The sequence below is a fragment of the Erigeron canadensis genome, chromosome 7, assembly GCF_010389155.1.
Source record: "Erigeron canadensis isolate Cc75 chromosome 7, C_canadensis_v1, whole genome shotgun sequence".
Taxonomy (NCBI): Eukaryota; Viridiplantae; Streptophyta; class Magnoliopsida; order Asterales; family Asteraceae; genus Erigeron; species Erigeron canadensis.
The window spans coordinates 10,592,268-10,614,392 of record NC_057767.1 but is presented as its reverse complement, the minus strand read 5'-3'; the positions used below and the strand labels follow the sequence as shown (position 1 = coordinate 10,614,392).

The 22,125-nt window shown below is 35.1% G+C and overlaps 2 protein-coding genes across 4 annotated transcripts; both read left to right on the top strand.

The window, feature by feature from the left end:
• Window positions 1-341: 341 nt before the first annotated feature.
• On the top strand, window positions 342-5,340 carry LOC122607906 (SH3 domain-containing protein 2-like). 3 transcript variants are annotated; one of them, XM_043780980.1, is made up of 11 exons: window positions 342-495; window positions 1,269-1,385; window positions 1,467-1,536; window positions 1,877-2,028; window positions 2,642-2,743; window positions 3,287-3,487; window positions 3,604-3,666; window positions 4,429-4,572; window positions 4,693-4,767; window positions 5,054-5,090; window positions 5,241-5,340. In XM_043780980.1, exons 1-11 carry the CDS (start codon window positions 436-438, stop codon window positions 5,246-5,248), a joined length of 1,029 nt encoding a protein of 342 aa, XP_043636915.1. In that variant the 5' UTR covers window positions 342-435; the 3' UTR covers window positions 5,249-5,340. The 3 variants fall into 3 exon arrangements, with proteins under 3 accessions (XP_043636915.1, XP_043636914.1, XP_043636913.1); XM_043780979.1 differs by having other exon boundaries at window positions 5,054-5,144; XM_043780978.1 differs by having other exon boundaries at window positions 5,054-5,340.
• A 2,933-nt stretch (window positions 5,341-8,273) lies between these two features.
• LOC122606593 (coatomer subunit alpha-1-like) lies at window positions 8,274-20,225 on the top strand. The gene is made up of 5 exons (XM_043779435.1): window positions 8,274-8,417; window positions 8,536-8,767; window positions 9,562-10,056; window positions 12,039-15,033; window positions 19,840-20,225. The coding sequence occupies exons 2-4, from the start codon at window positions 8,560-8,562 to the stop codon at window positions 14,987-14,989; spliced, it is 3,654 nt and encodes a 1,217-aa protein (XP_043635370.1). The 5' UTR covers window positions 8,274-8,417; window positions 8,536-8,559; the 3' UTR covers window positions 14,990-15,033; window positions 19,840-20,225.
• The last annotated feature ends 1,900 nt before the right edge of the window (window positions 20,226-22,125 follow it).

Genomic DNA, 22,125 nt, shown 5'->3' with positions numbered 1-22,125 from the left:
CACTATATATATATATATATATATATTATAGGTTTTTTCGTATCTTAACAGATCAGGTCTGGATCTTTTAAAACACGAAACTTGTTAAGGTTAAACACAAAATCTGTTAATATCATGTCGTGTCATGATGTGTCGTATTAATGTCATAAATTGGTAGTTATTTGTGAACCCGCAACGCTGGGTTTGAACTACGAGTAATTACTAATTAGGAAGGAAAGAAATAAAAAATTTAAAAAAAATCAGGAAGGAAATAAAAAAAGAAACACATTGTGGTAAAAATATATATCTGTCGGAATCCTTGGAATACATAACATTTGAAATTTGAAAACTGAAACAAGAAACAAAAAGTATTTCCTTAAAAAAGGAAAACAAAAAAGAAAAGTAAAAAAGACTCCCCAAATTTCTGTGTTTATTCTATTGCATATTTCTGTAAAAATGGATGCAATACGAAAACAAGCTTCCAAGCTTAGAGAACAAGTTGCTAGACAGCAACAGGTCTACTTACTTTTCTTTTTTTTTGAATGGCAAAATGGTCTACTTACTTACATATTTGTTTCCATATTGTTGTTTATTATATATATACTTACATATTATGTTATAGGGCTATTTTGTTTATGAAACATGTTGTGTTTTCAATAAAATGAAATAATATATAGGTAGGTTAAAAACACCATTGATTGCGAAGAAATATGTCGAAGGAGGTCTTGAATGATTATGATAGTTGACTTAGGGTTTTACATTTAGAAAGTTTTTGGAGATAATGCTGTGGCAATGATGAGTAACTAGTACTTGAAATTTTAGTGACTTGAATTGAACGAATTGCCTTCGAGTTGGAAAATTATGTTAGAGAGGAAGTTAATTAGCGGGTTTCGAGGACTAGTGGTGGATTTTTGCGAGGACGGGTGATTTAGTGATTTGAGCAAGAGAAAAATCGTCTAAAATTTGTTATTAGGAACATTAGCTACATAAAGTTTACATTTTTGTTATTAGAAACTGAAACCAGCAGACGATCAAATGCAGTCTTATTTAGCTTCTACTGCATTCATGAATCATGATTATATCGTATTAAACCCCAAGACTTTAAGTTATGAAGGTTACGGAGTTAACATTCGTATAGTATCGTGTCTTATGTGGAAAAGAATGTAACATCTCATCCAGATCAAGTACGATTCATGATTTTTGAACTACCAAATCATGGGTAGAGGGTTATTAAGTGTGATTTGACCATGATTTTCTCGATATAATTTGTGTTTTCATATACATACTAGGCTGTTCTCAAACAATTTGGTGGACTCGGCGGTTCTGAAGATATTGTAGCAAATGAAGTAGAAATACGGCAGCAACAAAAGCTTGAAAAGCTTTACATATCTACACGTTCTGCTAAGGTCTCTAACATTTGATTTTATTACTTTACACTGTAAGTTGTCGCATTATCCTTAACATATATACCATTATATTTTTACCAGCACTTTCAACGGGACATTGTGCGTGGTGTGGAGGGTTTTATTGTAACTGGGTCCAAGCAAGTAGAAATTGGTGAGTTACCTATTTCTTAAACATTCATTTTCCATATAGTTGCTTTTTTAACGAATAGGTAGTATGTCAATTATGATCACAAAAAATTCAATATAAAATAAATTCTAAATGATTTAGGAGGTCCTATACTCTTATACATTGAAAATTGAAAAGAATACACTTCAGTGGCTTTTGACCTGTTGGACCCCTTTCCGTTGAAGTTAACTTGCATTTTTTTTACACTTTGACCCTCTTAAGGTGTGTCTTACTCAAAATCAATCCATATATAAGTAAATGGGTCGATTTGGCACCTCTAGCTTATATAGCAGTGTCAATAGTTGTCTTCGGCTTTTACTCGCAGGTACCAAACTTTCTGAAGACAGCAGGAAATATGGTGCTGAGAACACGTGCACCAATGGTAATGCATTATCCAGAGCAGCTATGAGTTATAGTAGTGCTCGAATGGATATTGAAAGGGAACGAGAAAATCTGTTGAAAACTTTTGGCACACAGGTACAAATGCCTGCACCGCCTTAAAATAGGATTTCCTTAAAACTGGGTGGGTTTTGGCTCCACGATAAAAGGTAATTGACTAGAGTTGGTAAGATTAAGGGGTCAGGACAGTTGGGTGATGGGGTCACACCGGGTTTGTGCTGAAACAGGTCACATGTTGATCTGGGTTGGCCTGACAGTTGACCAACGAAACTCTTTTATCCAGCTCTTATAAAAATAAGCAATGCAATAGGCTTTAGCATCAAGTTTTTTATTCTAAATCTCCCCTGTATACTTGTACATCTGATTTTTTGATATTATGTTTAGTTGTAGTAAGTTGAAAGCACTCTGATTTTGTATTTGTTGTGACTATCATGTCTATAGTTCTTCGAATCAAAATTTAAAACCTCATTTTGTCCTTTTTGGTAAAAAGAATATTTGGAGGTGTAATAGTGAGCCTCATGGATGGAGAATTACATCTCGTGCCTGTCCATATAGTAACTCATTTTCTTAAGTTTCCACATTCTTGCCACATAGATGGGACCAAAAAACTGTATTCTCCTTAGCTGGTCTAATCTCAGACTCTCAGTAAGTAAATGAGACTAAGTGTTTTATGATGATCCTACAATTATAGGTTGCAGAGCCTTTGAGAGCTATGGTAGTGGGAGCTCCTTTGGAGGATGCTCGACGTCATGCTCAAAGATATGACAGAGTCAGACAAGAAGCTGAAACTCAGGTTAACAGAATCTTCATTAAAATGCTGTTCAAAAAATAAAAAATCTTCATTAAATAAAAGCAACCGCTTTTAAGCTTTAAGGGGGTGTTCAGAATTCTGTGTTGAAACTTGAAAGTTATTTCTAATTATAATCTTTAATACTTCTGATAATAGATTTATTTAGGGGTGAAATAATCAGTTTCATACTAGCTAAAAGTAGCTGATTATCTAGGGTAAGATAAAAAAATTTTGCTCAAATCTCTATGTAACCATATTAGTCTGTTTTACTTCCATTTTGCAAGATCTAACCTTTTCACACAACAATAAAATAAATGATGAATCTTTTTTGGCCATTTTATCACTTCATACCACCGAAGCACATTCAAAGCTATGTCCCAGAAGTCCGGAACTTTGTTATATTACAGCTGATTATCTGCTTCTGAAATTCCAATATTATATAATCACCTTTTGATCGAAAAGATCAGATCATCATCCTCGAGTGCTTTATGATATTGTGATTACCGCTGCTAGCATTTTTACAACCAGTTCAATTGAGTTTTATAGGTGATTGAAGTTGCAAGACGACAAGCAAAAGTTAAAGAATCTAATGGGAATCCCGAAAATTTGTCAAAATTTGAAGCTGCCCAAGCCAGACTCCAAGAGCTAAAGTCAAGTATGACTATATTGGGTAAAGAAGCTGTTGCTACCATGTCAGCCGTGGAAGCTCAACAACAGCGGTTAACACTTCAGCGACTTATAACCATGGTAATATGCAGTATGTATATTGGTCGTTTCCTGTCTTTTTAAGAATTGCTTTTCAGTAAACTTCTTTAGGATATTCATTTGAAAAGTTGAATTGACTATTTTGTCCGTAATTGAAGGTTGAAGCAGAGAAAAATCATTATAAAAAAGTTCTGCATATACTTGATCGACTTGAGGGCGAGGTATCCATATGGCACTCTTTTTCACATAAAATATATAGGAAATCCTGGGTTCTCTGTTAAATTAATAATTAACCTAGGAATTGCTTCTGTTCAAAAAGGTGACAAAATAGGTTAGTCAGTTATAAATCAATATAATAGTTATAAATTACTTCTTCCTGACATGATATCTAGTTTTTATACTCATATAGGGTATTATAGAATTATAGATATTTAACAAATAATTAAACTGTTTCATCAAGCTATATATGGTCAGAAGTTTCAATCTTCCTAAATTGGAAATAATACATTTTATGAAGCATTAGACGATAGTAGAGTTTGCAAAATAGGTTGGTCCGTCAAGGCGTCAACAGACTAGTTCATGGGTCAAAACAGGAAAGAAAAAAAAAAGTTTGTACTATTTTGGTTGGATTGACCCGGGAAACATGTCCAAATAGTTGTATGCCAAATGTTATTAACGTCATATTATATCAAAAAAGAGTATAAATTTTAAATAAAATGATTTAGGAGGTCTTATGGTTTTACTTGGACCTAATTTTTACCTGTTTTACTTTGATCTAATCTTTTTAGTTTTAACCATTTGACCCTATAGCCATAAAGCATAACTGCAATCGGGCCAATTATAAGTTAATGGGTTGAAGTTTTCTCCTCTATATTTGACATGCATTCAAACAATTTCCTTAAGCTATATGCCTATATATGTGTCTAGAGGAATAAAATTTATAAATCTTTAGATGATGTTGACGTCTTTTTTATAACTCATAGATGCTGCAAGAGCGTCAACGGATTGAAGCTACACCTGCTGCAGTTTCAGCCATGAGTTCTCCACCTCATGATGAATCCAATGGTGTATTTGCTTCTCAAAGAACTGATGACGCTGCAGAGAATATGGACTACTATCTAGGAGAGGTTGGTGTTATCTTGTTCAATTTACATTATCGTTTTTTTTTCTTTTCAACAAACAGTTTCATGATTATTTAGTTTGACTATTATGGCTAAACCTTATTTTCATTGTTTATTGAACAATAGGTTATACATCCATATCAGGCTGAATCTGATGCTGAGTTGAGCTTAACAATTGGTGACTATGTCGTTGTTCGAAAGGTATGGTTTTATTTTTTGTTTACAGTTGTTGAGGAAGAATTGATAAAATAGTCAACAGTGATATTTCCATACTAAATTGAGTAGTAGACAAAGGTGTTATTTTCATAACAATCATATAGGCAATGATAGTATTTTCACAAAACGTCCAAGTAGCATTTGTATGGCTGCATCTGGAAAACAGGCAATTGTGTTTTAGTTTTTGTAATTATAGTGCATCAAGAAGCACTCCCTTGCATTTCAAACTACCAATTTTAGTTACTAGATGTATGTGTTTTTTTCTGGCCAGGTTTCAAGCAATGGTTGGGCAGAAGGTGAATGCGAAGGTAAAGCTGGCTGGTTCCCTTTGGAGTATGTAGAACGGCGAGACCGTATTCTTTGTAACAAGACGGAAGAAGTTCAATATTAGCTAACCTACTGTTTTAGTTTAGCATGAATATGAAATATGAATATTTCTGGTTCTTTGTCACTTTCAGGTTATTAGGTTCCCCTGCTCAGTATTCAGTCTCTTCTATGCTATTTTGAAAAGGAATAATTGGTATTGCTAATAGTATTAGGGCTAACGACTATTTATAATAGGGCTGGGGGTACTTGCAAATCACTACTTGACTATTGATTGTGAAGGTTAGGAATGGAAGATTTTGTATAGAATGTTTGTATTTGAGTGCACTAAGTTGCTTCTTCGACGATGAGATTAAATACACCAAAATCATCCTATCCCAATGCAGTTGAAGAAAGATGACCTCTGCCCTTAGTGGTAAATCCAAACACCATAAAGATGAGAATGATAGCCATACATAACTCGAATTTGTCCCAAGTTTGTGCTTAGAAACATGACCTTGCCAAGAAGTTCAAAGCATGGACGAATTCCTATCTGTTACATGTGACTCCATATGTGCAACTAACTTATTAGGATTGTTACTAAACCTTCCATATGTGTTGCGGCTGCTCATGACAAACATCTTCCCTAAAAGGGTTTGGGTACAACGTGATGAGTGATGACCATGATTGTGTAGTTGAGTTAGACGAGGGCACGAGGCACATAAAGTATTATCAAAATTAGGTAGGTGTGGAAAGTTACCCGCAATCTGTTAGTTGATAGGCGATTATGCATACCATTAGGATCTAGGCTCCCGAGCCAAAATGCCTCTTATGTACACAAACAAGTAAACAATCCTTTAGTAAACTGTGATCTTGGTCACTTGCGTGGTAGTCGTGCGTCCTTGTTCTATTTTGTTACATTAAATGTCTGTATGTACTAACATTTGTGATGAGATATGCCAAACTTGTCATTGACACACTTTATAAGCTTTTCCTGCTCAAAAAGTAGCCGTACATATCGGTGTCCATGTTACTATGATGTTAAATTTCACCGTTGTCTTTGTGTGTTTTTTTTTTCTTCTAAAAAAGGGAAACTTGATTGAATCAAGTAGTTTGCCAAGTCATTTGGCTGATTTTCATGTTCTTTATATTGGTCAGTTTGCATGGAGGGTGCAACCTTTTCAACTTTCTAAGGTTTTAAGTTAAAGTACTGTGTCACGTATCACTAAAGAAGCATGCCTATGCGATACTTATTTGAGGATGTGTTTCAAAAGTTTTAAATATTAATATAAATTAAATTCAAAAATAAATTCGTAAGTATTCAATTGAGTACACGCAGAAGGGAACGAGCAGCCGTCTTCGCCAACCATCAGTTTTGGAGAGACAGAGATAAAACTATTAAATACATGCTAATACCTAAGATCAGAAGTGGGTCTTTTGTTTTTTGTTGTGTTCCTAGGTAGAGTGAGTCTACCTAGTGAACTCGCATAACACTTAAAATTAATTGATCAATAGGAATCTTGAGAGTGGATGGTTGATTGCCGCCTCTTTGTCCTAAAGGCTCTCCGATGAGGAGGGGAGGGTATATAATACCTATGTTCATTATTTGTTAGTGTCATATTTATTTATAGAAATAGAAATTATAGATAGAAACAATAAATATGATATAAATATAGAAACGAAAAGGTAAAATAGTAATATAATAATTATTACAATCTTCATATTTTAAGACACATCTCAAATGCTTTAAATGTTTTATATGTTACTATAGAATGTAAGGGTTATCGGTCCTTCCCCAAAATAACGGTCATGTTATTAACGGTGGCATTTACCGTTATTTTGCCGATATTTAGCCTTTTTTTGGCCCAAAACTAATAAATATCTTTTTATTAATAGTCCATACTAACTAAATAAAAGCCCAGCGATCCATCTAATATTTTAACAGAAGGTAAAAAAGAAAAACAAGTCTCAACCCTAATTTTCAATCAATCGATCTATACACAGCAGCTCCCATCAAATGATTTGGATTTCATCTATCCTGTTTCAAATAATTTTAAGCTTGACTTTTAAGTTTAATATTAGTATAAAGTATTAATTATTTTGTAACTTTTACATATATAATATTATGATAACACCGCTATAACCGATACATCAAACACACGTGGTCCATTGTTATAATCTTTATTCGACCATTAACAACCTAGAATATACATATATCCAACATATAATTTTCTCGTTATTTAAAATTAATATTAGTTATATTTTATATTTATGGATTTTTAAAAATAGATACTTGCCTAATCAAAACTCACAATCAAATACCAACAAGTTAGATCAAAAACTCAAAGATAAAGACAATTGATATTTTCTCACTCCTTACTCATATAGATCCCTGCATTTAAAAGCGGTCATAGATTCAGCCAATGCAATCGTAATAATACTAGAAGCTACCTAGTTTATTAAGGGACAATAGTGTAGTGTCAAAATTTGCTAATATACCAATTTTTAGCAAGATAATGGGTCACTCACAACTTGTCATGTGGCCTTCCAATCAAATTGTCAATTTATCAAACTTTGTTAATATAGAGTGTGAGAAACCTACGAATCCAAATTGTGCCAAAACCTACACAAAAGACAAAACAAAGGTATGCTATAAAAAATCACTATGTACGCTCCCAACGTTCACTCTATCGGCCAGGTGATACCGATTGGTTTGAAATGTATCGATACCAAACAAAGCCAAAATATGTAGTGTAAAGTAACCGATGTGTCAAAATAAACCGATACATTCTAAGGTGTTATTAGGCCTATCCCAATTAGGAGCTATTCTTCACTTTTTTCTCATTATCATATCAGCTTTTTCCCCTCTTGGAAAACACCTAAAAACCTTACCTTATCTGACCCTACATCTCTCTTTTCTTTCTTCGTCCACTCTCTTCGTCCGATCGATGGCTCACGACAATGACAACCTCGACAAATTCACTGCCATTGAGTCCTCATCGACGAGAGTCCACAAAGGGCTCACGAAGAGACTATTGGCATGGGCCTTAGTAGTTAGTCATCATCAACCTTTACCATCATCCTTGATTCCTTGTCATAAAGCCATAAACCATTGGGCGTTAAAATAAAAACGGGTTAGTTTTTACCTTTTTAATTAACATCATATACTATGGTAAAATCCCCTAACAACAAAAAATACGTCTTTTCCCTTAGATCTATCTAACACACAATAACATACACACAGAGGGTCCATCCCAAATTCCCAACTCAAAACTCTCTAATTCTTTTTTCTCTAATCGAAATTCCAAAATCATTCCTATCTCAGATCTAAGGTACACAATTCTATAATTATTATACTATATATATATATATTATGAATTACTATAATTGAGTTGTTGTTTATTTAATTGAATGAATGAATGAATGAATCTGTATGAATTATATTATTAGGATTGTTAAAGAAAAAAAAAAAAGATGCTGACAAAATTTGAGACGAAAAGTAATAGAGTAAAAGGACTAAGTTTTCATAGCAAAAGGCCATGGATCCTTGCTAGTCTTCATAGTGGTGTTATCCAACTATGGGATTATCGAATGGGAACTCTCATTGATCGTTTTGACGAACACGATGGCCCCGTTCGTGGCGTTCACTTTCATCAATCGCAACCGCTTTTCGTCTCTGGAGGTTTGGATTTTCTTTTTCTTTTTTTCTTTTTGTTTATATAATTATATTTTGTTTTGTAGCTTTTGTGATGTATGATTTAGTATTAGGTGGTTTGATCTCGTTTTAGCCGTTACAGTTTTTATAATTAATTAGTTACATGTTATGATTGGGTTATGTGGTTTCCGAATGTAGCATTTATTTGACTTTAATGAATTACAATATCCGTTTAGGTTTAATACTAGGCGAACTTGATTCACGGTTCTCTTAATGGAACTAGGGCGGATTAGTGCGGGATAGTTGAGGTTGTAAATATCGCTTATCGGGGATATATCGGGAATATATCGGATTTATTGGGAATATTTCATCTCGGTCGACCACCAATAATCGATTTATTGGGGATATATCGGCCGAGATAACCGAGATTTACAACCAAGTTGGGTTGCCGGAATTTTATGATTTAGTTTTGGAACTTCACATTCATATCTTTTGGACAGATCCAATTTTTTAAAATTGTTGGAATGATATGGAAGTTAAGCTATGTTGAACTTGAATTGCATTGACACAAATACTAATTTTAAGACTGTATCATATAATCATAATAATGTGTCATATTTGTTGCAATGTTTAGCTCTGAAAACTTGGTAATAATCTGAGTCTTGGTAAGCTGGTATATTGGTAAGTAGAAACCACATATTCTGTACATGTATATGGTTTAAGTCTTTTTTAATACTTGTTAAGCCTAAATCTCTTTCGTATGTGTCTCTTAAGATTATTTAGGAATATCTTTTGTCCTGAATGTGTTATGGTACATGCAGGGGATGATTACAAGATCAAAGTATGGAACTACAAACTGCATCGGTGTTTGTTTACTCTACTTGGTCATCTTGATTATATTCGCACGGTTCAATTTCACCATGAGAACCCATGGATTGTTAGTGCTAGTGATGATCAAACTATCCGGATATGGAATTGGCAATCTCGTAATTGTATATCTGTTTTGACTGGGCACAATCATTACGTAATGTGTGCTTTGTTCCATCCAAAGGAGGATCTTGTGGTATCTGCTTCATTAGATCAGACTGTTCGAGTTTGGGATATTGGTGCATTGAAGAAGAAAACAGTTTCCCCTGCAGATGATCTTCTTCGGTTGAGTCAGATGAATTCAGATTTCTTTGGGGGGGTTGATGCTGTTGTGAAGTATGTCCTGGAGGGCCATGATCGAGGAGTTAACTGGGCATCATTCCATCCTACTCTCCCTCTTATAGTTTCAGGAGCTGACGATCGTCAAGTGAAGATATGGCGAATGAACGGTATGTGTTTCCTTACCTAGTTTTTGCTGGGCATTCATATGGCCCTTGAGATGTACTTTGCCACCTTGTCGTGAATAGAACAAAGGTCATAAGTAGTTTCCACTTTCCAGTGTGTGCTTTTCTTTAACTCTATATGCCTGATCTTGTATGTCCTTTAGAAAGTACATATTTTATAGTGCCTTAGATGTAAGGTCAGCTGCACTAAAAGGTTATTATCATTGCTTCTATTAATTTGTTAGCAAAGAGAAATTGATTTACGTTATACACATGATCCATTTGTTTTTTTCCCTAGGCTCTAGTTTACTGTTGTTTTTTTTTTTTTCCGGGGGTGTGTTAATTGTTTGCCATCTATATAACTGTTCTGTAGAGGTTTATTATAGGGTGAAGTAGTGTACAAAGTCATCTACAAATTTATCTTTTTTCTGCATATGAGATGGCCCTTGTAAATCCAAGGCAAAAGTTTGATAGTTTCTTGATTAGTTATGGTTGCTTGGGTTGCTTATAAACTTTTATTTCTTTATCTTCATTTTGTTGGCAAATGCAAATTCAAGGAGCTTTTGTGCACAACTCTTGCCTTTTTGGTTATGATGTTTGTATACATACTTAAATAGTTGTCATTTATTGAACCAACTCAGAATGACTTGAGTTGAAGTAACTGAATGTAAAGTATAGACAAAGTTATGCTAATCAGAAGTTAATTTTCATTCACTTAGTGAATCATTACAACATCACCAAATGTCAATGGTTTGGACCTTTTGGCTCATGTGGGTGCTAACAAGTCTTGTTTAAGACATAATCTAAAAAAACAACAGAACTAACTAAATAAGACTAGAGAGCTGAAATTTATATCAAGAGGCCCATTGGGTTGGGCCAGGGAAGGCGCATATTCATATTCATATTCATATTCATATTCATATTCATATTATTATTCATATTATTATTATTATTATTATTATTATTATTATTATTATTATTATTATTATTATTATTATTATTATTATTATTATTATTATTATTATTATTATTATTATTATTATTATTATTATTATTATTATTATTATTATTATTATTATTATTATTATATTATTATTATTATTATTATTATTATTATTATTATTATTATTATTATTATTATTATTATTATTATTATTATTATTATTATTATTATTATATTATTATATTATTATTATTATTATTATTATTATTATTATTATTATTATTATTATTATTATATTATTATTATTATTATTATTATTATTATTATTATTATTATTATTATTATTATTATTATTATTATTATTATTATTATTATTATTATTATTATTATATTATTATTATATTATTATTATTATTATTATTATTATTATTATTATTATTATTATTATTATTATTATTATTATTATTATTATTATTATTATTATTATTATTATTATTATTATTATTATTATTTGCACCAAGTTAGGGTAAGTTCTTAGATTGGTTAAATAAGGCCATTAGGCCACCGTTTTGTGGGGAGGAGATTATTATTAATTGTTCTTAGGAACTACGGCTGCTGGGGCATTAATCCAGATTATCAATATATCTAACAGCCGACTTTGGCTGGCTTTCTTTGTGTTTTTCTCACCTATATTCTGTTTTATTAGCTGATACATATCACATTGCAAGGAGGTGTGAGGGAAAATGCCATAAATCTTCTCCACCATACATGTTATTCACAATGTTTACGTTATGAATTTACATGATTTTTTATCAAGGTGTGTCACTTATGTTGCATGCTTATTAACTTTATTCTGGCAAACGTGGTGGAGAGAAGTTAGAAGATTAATTGTAACTTGGTAGATTTTTCCTCTTTTAATTTTTCGTTATACTTTTTCCTGCCCAATTGTTTTCACTTTAGTAGTGAATATCCTTAAAGAATGAAGTGTCTATCTGTTTTTGTATCATTCATAATTGCTACTAACCTTCTCTTCTTTCTCTTACAGATACAAAAGCTTGGGAAGTAGACACATTAAGAGGTCATATGAATAATGTGTCATGTGTTCTTTTCCATGCGAGACAAGACATTATTGTATCAAACTCAGAGGATAAAAGTATACGTGTTTGGGATGCTACGAAAAGAACTGGGCTTCAAACTTTCCGCAGGGAGCATGACAGATTTTGGATTCTTGGCTGTCATCCTGAGATGAATCTTTTGGCAGCTGGACATGACAGCGGTATGATTGTTTTCAAGTTGGAGAGAGAACGCCCTGCTTTCTCTGTTAGCGGTGATTCGTTGTACTTTGTGAAAGACCGCTTTCTACGCTTTTATGAGTACTCTTCTCAAAAGGACACTCAAATACTACCAATCCGCAGGCCTGGTTCCATAAGCTTAAACCAAGGACCTAGAACTCTCTCCTACAGCCCAACTGAAAATGCAGTGCTAATATGTTCAGATGCAGATGGTGGCTCTTATGAGCTCTATATCATCCCTAAAGATAGTTTTACTAGAGGTGATACAGTTCAGGAAGCAAAACGTGGTGTCGGGGGTTCAGCAGTTTTTGTGGCCCGAAATAGATTTGCAGTCCTTGAAAAGAGCACAAATCAGGTGTTGGTAAAAAACTTGAAAAACGAGATTGTGAAGAAGAGTGCTCTTCCTGCTCCTGCAGATGCTATATTCTATGCTGGTACAGGTAACTTGCTATGCAGGGCAGAGGATAGAGTATACATCTTTGACCTTCAACAACGGTTGCTTCTTGGAGACCTTCAAACTTCTTTTGTGAGATATGTTGTTTGGTCAAATGACATGGAGAGTGTTGCTTTACTTAGCAAACATTCAATAGTCATAGCTGATAAAAAACTCACTCACCGGTGCACCCTTCACGAGACAATCCGAGTGAAAAGCGGTTCATGGGATGATAATGGTGTGTTTATATACACCACCCTCACCCATATCAAATACTGTCTACCTAATGGGGACAGTGGAATCATTAAAACCCTTGATGTTCCAGTGTACATCACAAAAATATTTGGAAATACACTCTTTTGCTTGGACCGAGATGGGAAAAACCGCCCAATAGTTATTGATTCAACCGAATATATCTTTAAGTTATCTTTGCTTCAAAAGAGATATGACCATGTAATGAGCATGATAAGGAATTCAGAGCTTTGTGGTCAAGCCATGATTGCATATCTCCAGCAAAAAGGTTTCCCAGAAGTTGCCCTTCATTTTGTCAAGGATGAGAGAACTCGTTTCAATTTAGCACTTGAAAGTGGAAACATTCAGATAGCTGTTGCTTCTGCTAAAGAAATTGACGAGAAAGATCACTGGTATAAGTTAGGAGTGGAGTCCCTTCGTCAGGGAAATTCCGGTATTGTTGAATATGCATACCAGAGGACGAAAAACTTTGAGAGGCTCTCTTTTCTGTATCTGATAACTGGAAATTTGGATAAATTGTCAAAAATGATGAAAATCGCTGAGGTAAAAAATGATGTTATGGGACAATTTCATAATGCTTTGTACTTGGGTGATGTTCGAGAACGAATCAAGATTTTAGTCAATGCTGGTCATTTACCTCTAGCATATGCTACAGCTAAAACCCATGGGTTGACTGATATTGTTGAAGACCTTGCTGATAAACTTAAAGGTAATGTTCCTAATCTGCCTAGTGGTAAGTCTAGTTCACTTTTGATGCCCCCAACTCCTATCTTATGTGGTGGAGACTGGCCATTACTGAGGGTCATGAAAGGAATCTTTGAGGGTGGTCTTGATAACGTTGGAAAGAGTGGCAATGAAGAGTATGAAGATGCTGCAGATGCGGATTGGGGTGAGAACTTGGATATTGTGGATGTAGATAACATTCAGAATGGTGACATCAGCATGGTGATTGATGACGAAAAATCACCTGAAGAGGAAGACGAAGACGGAGGTTGGGATCTTGAGGATCTTGAACTTCCACCTGATGTTGAAACACCTAAAGCGGCCACTGCTCGCTCTTCAATATTTGTGGCACCTACTGCTGGTATGCCCGTGAGTCAGATCTGGGTGCAGAAATCATCTCTTGCTGCCGAACATGCAGCAGCTGGAAACTTTGACACCGCCATGCGGTTACTGAGCCGCCAGCTTGGAATAAAGAATTTCACACCATTAAAATCGTTGTTCCTTGATCTTCACTTGGGAAGCCATACTTACTTGCGTGCTTTTTCATCTGCTCCTGTAATCTCCTTGGCAATCGAGAGAGGTTGGACCGAGTCAGCCACTCCTAATGTACGGGCCCCACCTGCACTTGTGTTCAGTTTCTCTCAGCTGGAAGAAAAACTAAAGGCAGGTTACAAAGCTACCACTACTGGGAAGTTTACTGAAGCCCTGCGGGTCTTTCTTGGTATTCTCCATACCATTCCCTTAGTAGTCGTTGAGTCTAGAAGGGAGGTGGATGAAGTTAAAGAATTGATTATAATCGTCAAAGAATATGTTTTGGGCTTACAGATGGAACTTAAAAGAAGAGAATTGAAGGACAACCCGGTTCGCCAACAGGAACTGGCTGCTTATTTCACTCACTGTAACCTTCAGATACCACATTTGAGGCTTGCATTAATGAACGCTATGACTGTGTGCTACAAGGGGGGTAATCTAATCACAGCATCAAACTTTGCAAGGAGGCTACTGGAGACTAATCCAACTGCAGAAAACCAAAACAAGACGGCCCGTTCGGTTATGCAGGCTGCTGAGAAGAACATGAGAGATACAACACAGTTGAATTATGATTTTAGAAATCCGTTTGTTGTTTGTGGGGCGACTTATGTTCCTATATACCGGGGACAAAAGGATGTATTATGCCCGTACTGTAATTCGCACTTTGTTGTTTCCCAGGAAGGGGAGCTTTGTACTGTTTGTGACCTGGCGGTTGTCGGATTGGATGCTTCTGGCTTACTATGTTCTCCAGCACAGGTCAGATGATTCAGATAGTTTCAGTGACAGTATTGCCAGCCTCAGTTCTTTTGGTAATCCTCTTCCGCTTGCTAGATTTTTTTTTATTGGTTTTTAGGGCAGATCTGCTTGTTTTGTTTACTATACAGTGTGTCGTTTCCATAGTGCTACCATGGTGATGAATTAAGGTGCAAAATGGGTAATATTGGTGCTGGAGTTGGACGGACTCAAAACATTTCTTGTCCTGTCCCAAAAGATGGTTATATGTATAAATATTGCTGTGTCAAATACTCAAATAGACTATAAAGATTATTTCATGCCAACATTACTTTTTTATCTTTTGAAAGAAATATCAGGAGGTTTTGTGCATTAATTTTACACTTTGTGTGACTTTTCAACTTATTATTATACCTAAATGACCTACCCAATTTGACCCTAATGGGTTCACAGTTTCACCTCTGATTATAGCTTTCATTTTGGAAGCATCCATGGTTATGTGATGGTCTGCTAGAAAATTAAGTACATAAAATTTCCTGTTACTGTTCCTTTTTATCTCCTTGTATGATGCAGTTGAAATGCTGAAATGATGGTTTACTTTGTTGGGTTTGTGGTCTTATGGGCTTGCTGGCTATGTTTATTGATTAGGAAGCCCAAATTGGTTTCCTTGTTCAACAAGCAAGAAACCCTAGCTGTCCTATATATACCCCTCATATGTAATTGTAATTTAGATGGTTCAGAGCATAATAAAATAACCTAGTTGCAGCCGGTGGATTAGGCCCCCCATTGGGGCCGAACCACTTTAAATCTCGTGTGTCGTTTATCTATTTTCTGGTTGTTATCTTCTTGTTTAATTGCTTCCGCTGTGCTAAGCCTAAGGCTGTTCCTAACAAGTGGCATCAGAGCTAGGGTTTGGTATAATTCGATTGCTGCCGCTCGAATTGATTCAATTCTGCTGCTGTTCGAATTGGTTGATCGGATCCGGTTTGCTGCCGCTGTTCTGCAGCTGTTGTGCTGCTGTTTTCTGCAGCTGCTTGCTGCTGATTTGCAGCTGTTGCTGCTGTTCCAGGTCTGATCCGGCTCAACTCTTGTGTGGCTGTGTTTTTTGTCGATTAGGGTTTGGTTCTGCCCTCCCTTGTTCGCTGGTTTATCACAGCCGTTAAAGACCACCACCAGCCATCGCGTTTGGGGTTTTTTCACCCCTGTTTCGCTGCTGATTACTGCCGTTGCTGCTATTTATTCTTTCTGTTCGTTTTGGGTCTGGTTTGCAGCTGTTGTTGCTGCTGTTCCGCCACTGTTTCATCATCAAACAGCCGCCTGTAGTCGCCGCTGTTCCAGCCGTCTCTGCTGCTGTCATCTACCGCCGCCGAATGGAACTCTGTTAGGGTTTCGGTTTTTTGTGTAGATTGATCGATTGGAAGATAAGAGCACTGTTTTTGGTTTTCTTGTTCGAGAGGTATTAGCTACTGTTCTTGGTTACCACCGTGACATTCTTGTTCGTCATTGATTAGAGGTTGGGGTATTGTCTCTCTTCAGTTTATTGTTTGAGTTGTATTTTATTCTGGTTCACGATTAGGGTGTGTTTTTTTGCGGGTGGTTGTTACCAAGTTTGTTGTTGTGGTATTACCTTGATCGATTAGAAAAGATAAGAAGATAAGTACTATCGTTTGAAGTTAGTCCATTGAAAAAAGGTATTAGGTTATTAGGGTTAAGCCTTTGTTCGACCGGGTATATACAGGTGTTTTGGAGTGGATTGGATTTCTGTTGGATGTGGTACCGTTTTTGAAGAAAATAGAACTAGCAGGTTTGGAGTGCTTTGTTTTTTTGAGTATTCCTGTTCCGGGGTTGCTAGTGTCGACACGAGTGAAAAAAGTTAGTCAAGTCATGGAACTAACGCTTCTTTTCTCTACTGTTGTTATTGATCGTTTGCTGTTAACTGGTCTGGAACTGTGGATGGTATTTCTTGTTTAGTTTTGATCCGTGGTTTAACTTTTGAGTGGATCTTTGTACTGGTATTAGGTGAAGGTTTTCGTTGGTTGAATACGAGTGGAGGTTCGTCTCGTGAAGTCTGGTTGAGCATGAGTTGGAATAACAGAAAGAGTGGGAGCTATGTGTAATTGACTTGTGGGGTTGCATGCGGTGCTCAGGGTTTTAGAGTCGCCCGAGGTTGATAAAACTCTGCTGTTTAGACTTTTGGAGTGTGCAGTTGACTTGTGGTACCGATTTTTGTTTGCTTCATTTTATGTTACCTATTGTAGTGAAGCACTGGCCTGTTGTTTAGACTTTTGGAGTGTGCAGATTGCTGCACTACCGGAAGAATTGAACCAACTTTCGGAGAAAAGTCTTGGCTTGCGGATTCAAGAGTTATACGAGTCTGGTGCGTGGTAGAGGACTCTGGGACTTTCAGGTAATCTGTTTGAGCATATTTGGAGGTTTGAACTTGGACGGATTTTGTAACAGTGGGAGCACGAGGAGTGTGTTGAAATATGTTGAAGTTGACGTTGAGTTCTGAAGACCAGGGTTCCGAATGAAATCTCTCCTGTGATGCTACCGCTAGTGGAGAGTGTTGGTCCTCTGGAGTGTCTGGAACTGGTATTTGAAATCAGTAGGAGTCGGTTGAGATTGAGGATGACTCATTGGTGGACTTTGCCATGAGTGAGTCAGTTGTGTTTGACTGTATTGAAGCGGTTTACAGCTTCAATGGGCCTTTCAGGTGACTAATGAAAAGGGCTAATGAAAAGGGCTGTTGCAACTAGGTATACATTAGATGCATAGATTGAAGTTTGGTTTGTTCTTGGGAGCTGGACCTGTGAAGATTTCTGTTCCTATTTGTTTTTATTGAAATCTTCGCTTGTTCATGGAGAATCGAAGACTTGGGAAACTTCTGTTTTGAAGTTTTAGTTTGTTCTTGGAACCGAAGGCTTGAGGATTTCGGTTATCTAAAGATTACTGGAGTTACTGGATGACAGGGATATTGTTTGCTTGAATGGCGGGCTGAAATTTATCGCAAGGCATTCAAGTGGGAGATTGTTGGGTTTGTGAAGGCCTTACGGGTTTGCCGCCTATGTATATTGATTTGGAAGCCCAAATTGGTTTCCTTGTTCAACAAGCAAAAAACCATAGCTGTCCTATATATATCCTCATATGTAATTGTAATTTAGATGGTTCAGAGCATAATAAAATAACCTAGTTGCAGCCGGTGGATTAGGCTCCCCACTAGGGCCGAACCTGGTTAAATTCTTGTGTCGTTTATCTTTTGCTTTATTTTCTTGTTTAATTGCTTCCGCTGTGCTAAGATTAAAGGTTGTTCCTAACATACTTCCCTTTATTTGTTGTCTTGTGTAACTATCTAATAAATCTTCTTTGGTAGTCCTTGTATTTCCTGCTATAAATTACTGTATCCTTCTATAGTTTTTCTTGGTAATGTGATGACTATACAACTTGATGTGTAGAATATCTGTTTTGGTAATGCTTTGAATATTGTTCACAGCAGTCAGCATACTTATCTGTTTGAAAAACAATTTGTGATTGATTAGCTTTTACCTCTGGTGCTTCCTTGATACTTCATGTAATCACTCCACTATCTTCACCTATACTTACATACTGTGTATAACTGTATATAATATAGTTTTGATAGTATACTTATAATGCTAAATAAATAGCTTTGGTTGATAATTTAGTTGCACAAGAATTATCAATAGTCAAGGGAAAAAACATAATAAATATTCTTATAGACCTCATTGTTAGTCATGTAATTGAAGCTTGGTAATCCTAACATAAACCAATATTTTCATATGGTTAAAATCTATGTTTACAATTTGAAATATGCTTGACCTTTTACATCTTTCAAAATACATTTGAGTACAAGCTCAAGCACATATCTCTCTATGGATTTTGTTACATTTCGAGGTTTAATACCCACAAATGATCAGCCTTTGACATGGTATCTTTCACAATGCATTAAACTTTGCTACATGTGTTTAGTTTTGATATACCTATGCTACGTAACCCTATAAGTGCCCTTCTTTCGGTCACCTTTTTATTGGATGGGAAGGTGACGTGTCCCATACTCATTGTTAGTTTCAGTTTAAATAATTTTGGAGGCATATGCTTTTTTTAATAGTTTAGATGAGAGCCCATATGCTGTAGAATGGGTTTTGTAATGATGAACCCTTGCATAGTTGCATGTGTATGTTAACTTATGAGATTTTTATAGAACAGTTTAGGAAGTCATTAAGCCTTAAAGCATTAGTAAAAAGAAACTAAAGCTCCCAACAATATCACTGTCAATTAGGAATGAAGAAACCAACTGTTCTTTGGCCTAGTGATAGCAAAGGTACCCCAGCGTTTTGAGCTCATGTGTGTGTATGTGTATGCGCACGCGTAAGTGATACCTTTTTTTTAAAAGAAAATAGGAACGAACAAAGTCACCTTTAGTATGTGCTAAAGTAGAATTTGAGGAGAGGTTATGTGATGTACTTTGGCCCACTTTTTGACCCATCTGGCCGATTTGATTTCCTTTCAAATTTTTTATTAAAATAATTGTTTGGCCTTTTTGAGATGAAACCTAATCAGAATGAACCCATTCATACAAGTAAGTAAGTCGAGATTGCTACATGTACTTTATAGATTGAGCATCATGAGTAGTATTCTCTCTTGTTACTCTATGCAACCACAAATTTTAAAAAAATAAAAAGGGTTTTGCAATTTTTGGCAGGATACACACTTGTGAAATATGAGCATGCTTCTTTTTTAGTTCTATTTTTATATTAAGTAAATCAGTCGGAATTGCTATCTTACTTGGATACTATCAATGACACTGCATGATATTGCAACTTTTATTAGAGAATTAATTAATACTAATATCTCACCCAATTTTGCAGTTTATCTTGCTTTCCGGGTAGAGAGGAATATTTTTGCCTTGTAGCTGATGTCATGCTCCTGCTTTATCATATGGATCACACACAATCTGTAGAGTAGATTTTGTTATGGATTTAGTTTCTGGACGTTTGAGGTTGGTTTCGAGTTTTTTTAAACATGGCAAAGATATGAGCAGAAAGTTTATTGGTCATGAAAAGAGGTATGATGGTGTTTTACTATGGAACATGCCATGGATTATCCAGATATTTTGCTTATTTTTGTTTATCTGTGAATTATGGAATGTGATGAAATTGGGTCTGTCTAGGGAATTCACAAACTGGTTTTAACTTGTGAATGGTGGTTGTATGTAGGTTTTGCAATAAAATATAAGTACTTAAATGTTTTTTCACAAAGCTTCTCAATATCATGACGCATTTCGTTTCATGATATCTGCAATTTAATGCAATACATTTCTAGGATTTCTAGTATATCATTCAATTTAATGCCAATACATTTCTAGGATTTCTAGGAATCCAGATGGTTTTGAATAGAACAGTCTCGTCATAAGTTCAGTCGGTTCGTGGTTCCTTTCGTTTTGCTTTGTGAAGTATATGATGGAACCAAATAAAAGAAACCTTTTCAAACATGTCAAAATTTGTGATTTTGTGCACCTTATGAATATGGTCATGTGTCATTAATTGAATCAAATTTTTTTTATCTGGTTAACTATTTTTGCTGTGTTAATTGGATTATATATCATGTTACATGCGTTTGTAAAAAAGGAAGTGTAACATTTCTCTGCCTTAATGGCTTAGTGGCCTTTTGGGCCGTCATCTTGTTTTTCTAAAAGCCTAACAATATATTCATATCATACATAGTAACAGATATTTACGATATTTTTTTATCGCTAGATAAACTCATCAAATATTTTTGCCAACTAAAACAATGCATGAGGTTGTACCCATTTCTTCGAATACTTGAACCTTTGTTTAAGCAAAGATACAAACGAACTGAAAGTTTTATTATCGACTATCAATTATTTTAACGTGTCTTTTCTCAGATTTGGCACTTGACATATTTTAAATATAGTTTTCCATACTGTATATCTCGAACCTCTTGAGTCAAAGTTCGTACTTGGAGCAGATAATCTAGATAGAGGCAAAGGCAAACATAAATCAACTATGAGCCATGGTTTGGATATTGACTATCCACGCCGAATTCAATGGCATCTAATCTCTTGATCATAACACTCGCGGTTCACTAATTTATCAAATCCATAATTTCAAATGATGAGTTCCCTTGTGTTCAAGAATCCAAAGTTGGATCATCAGTGCGAATGCCACTGCATACTGAGCACAATCCGGTGTGTTGACCAGTCTCATTCTAGACATCACTCTAGTTAATAGTCCTAGAACCGTGTTTAAAAAAACAGCAATGCCACGTTCTTAGGCCCTGTCTCATTCGTGCAACGCACTCGCAAAATAAATAATGTACAACACCACGATATACACTGTCCATAGTCGGAGAGATCGGAAACCAGCAATGAAAGTTTGATTTTTTGTTTAAGTGGATATCTTGATACCCTTTTACTATCATTTTGGCCTTGGTGTATATATTGGATACCTTTTGGAAACAATCGCCTTACTAATATTTGGCTTTTTAGGAAATAAATAAACCGCGTCTTTTAAAAAAATTAAAGAATTTTGTATTTAATCTAAATAAAACATTAAATGAGATTCTGTATAGAAGCTTCTTCATGTGCTTTTGTTTCTTTATAAAATGAGATTCTCTAGTGTAGGTTATATACTTATAGTTAATATATGGTATAGAGTTGTAAAAAGTGGGTGATAGGCATGTGTTTAAGAGCATCGTGTGATCCTTTTAACAAACACACCAATAATTGATATGTCCAAAAGTCTATAAGTTATAATTAAACTACTCTACAAGTCCTTATCTTTTTTAAGTACATATTAAAAGCAATTAACTATGATCATAGAAAATGTATATGATACGTTTAACGAACAATTAAAAAAATGATCAAGTTATAATTCTTATATACCACGTGACATGTACAAGAAGGTTAACTCGGGTGTTTCATTCTGAAATAAATGTCGTGGAATCAACAAAAATTTGAAATAATTTGGTGTTTTTTGGACAAAAACATTCACTTTTAGAATATGTCAAATAATGTTATGAAAGAATATTCGAGTAATTTTGTTCATGTGGAGGATATAGAAACTTGTTCTTTTTAGGTATTCGCAGTCGATTATTTTTTTGTTAAAACGTGAATATGAATGATATGATAAAAC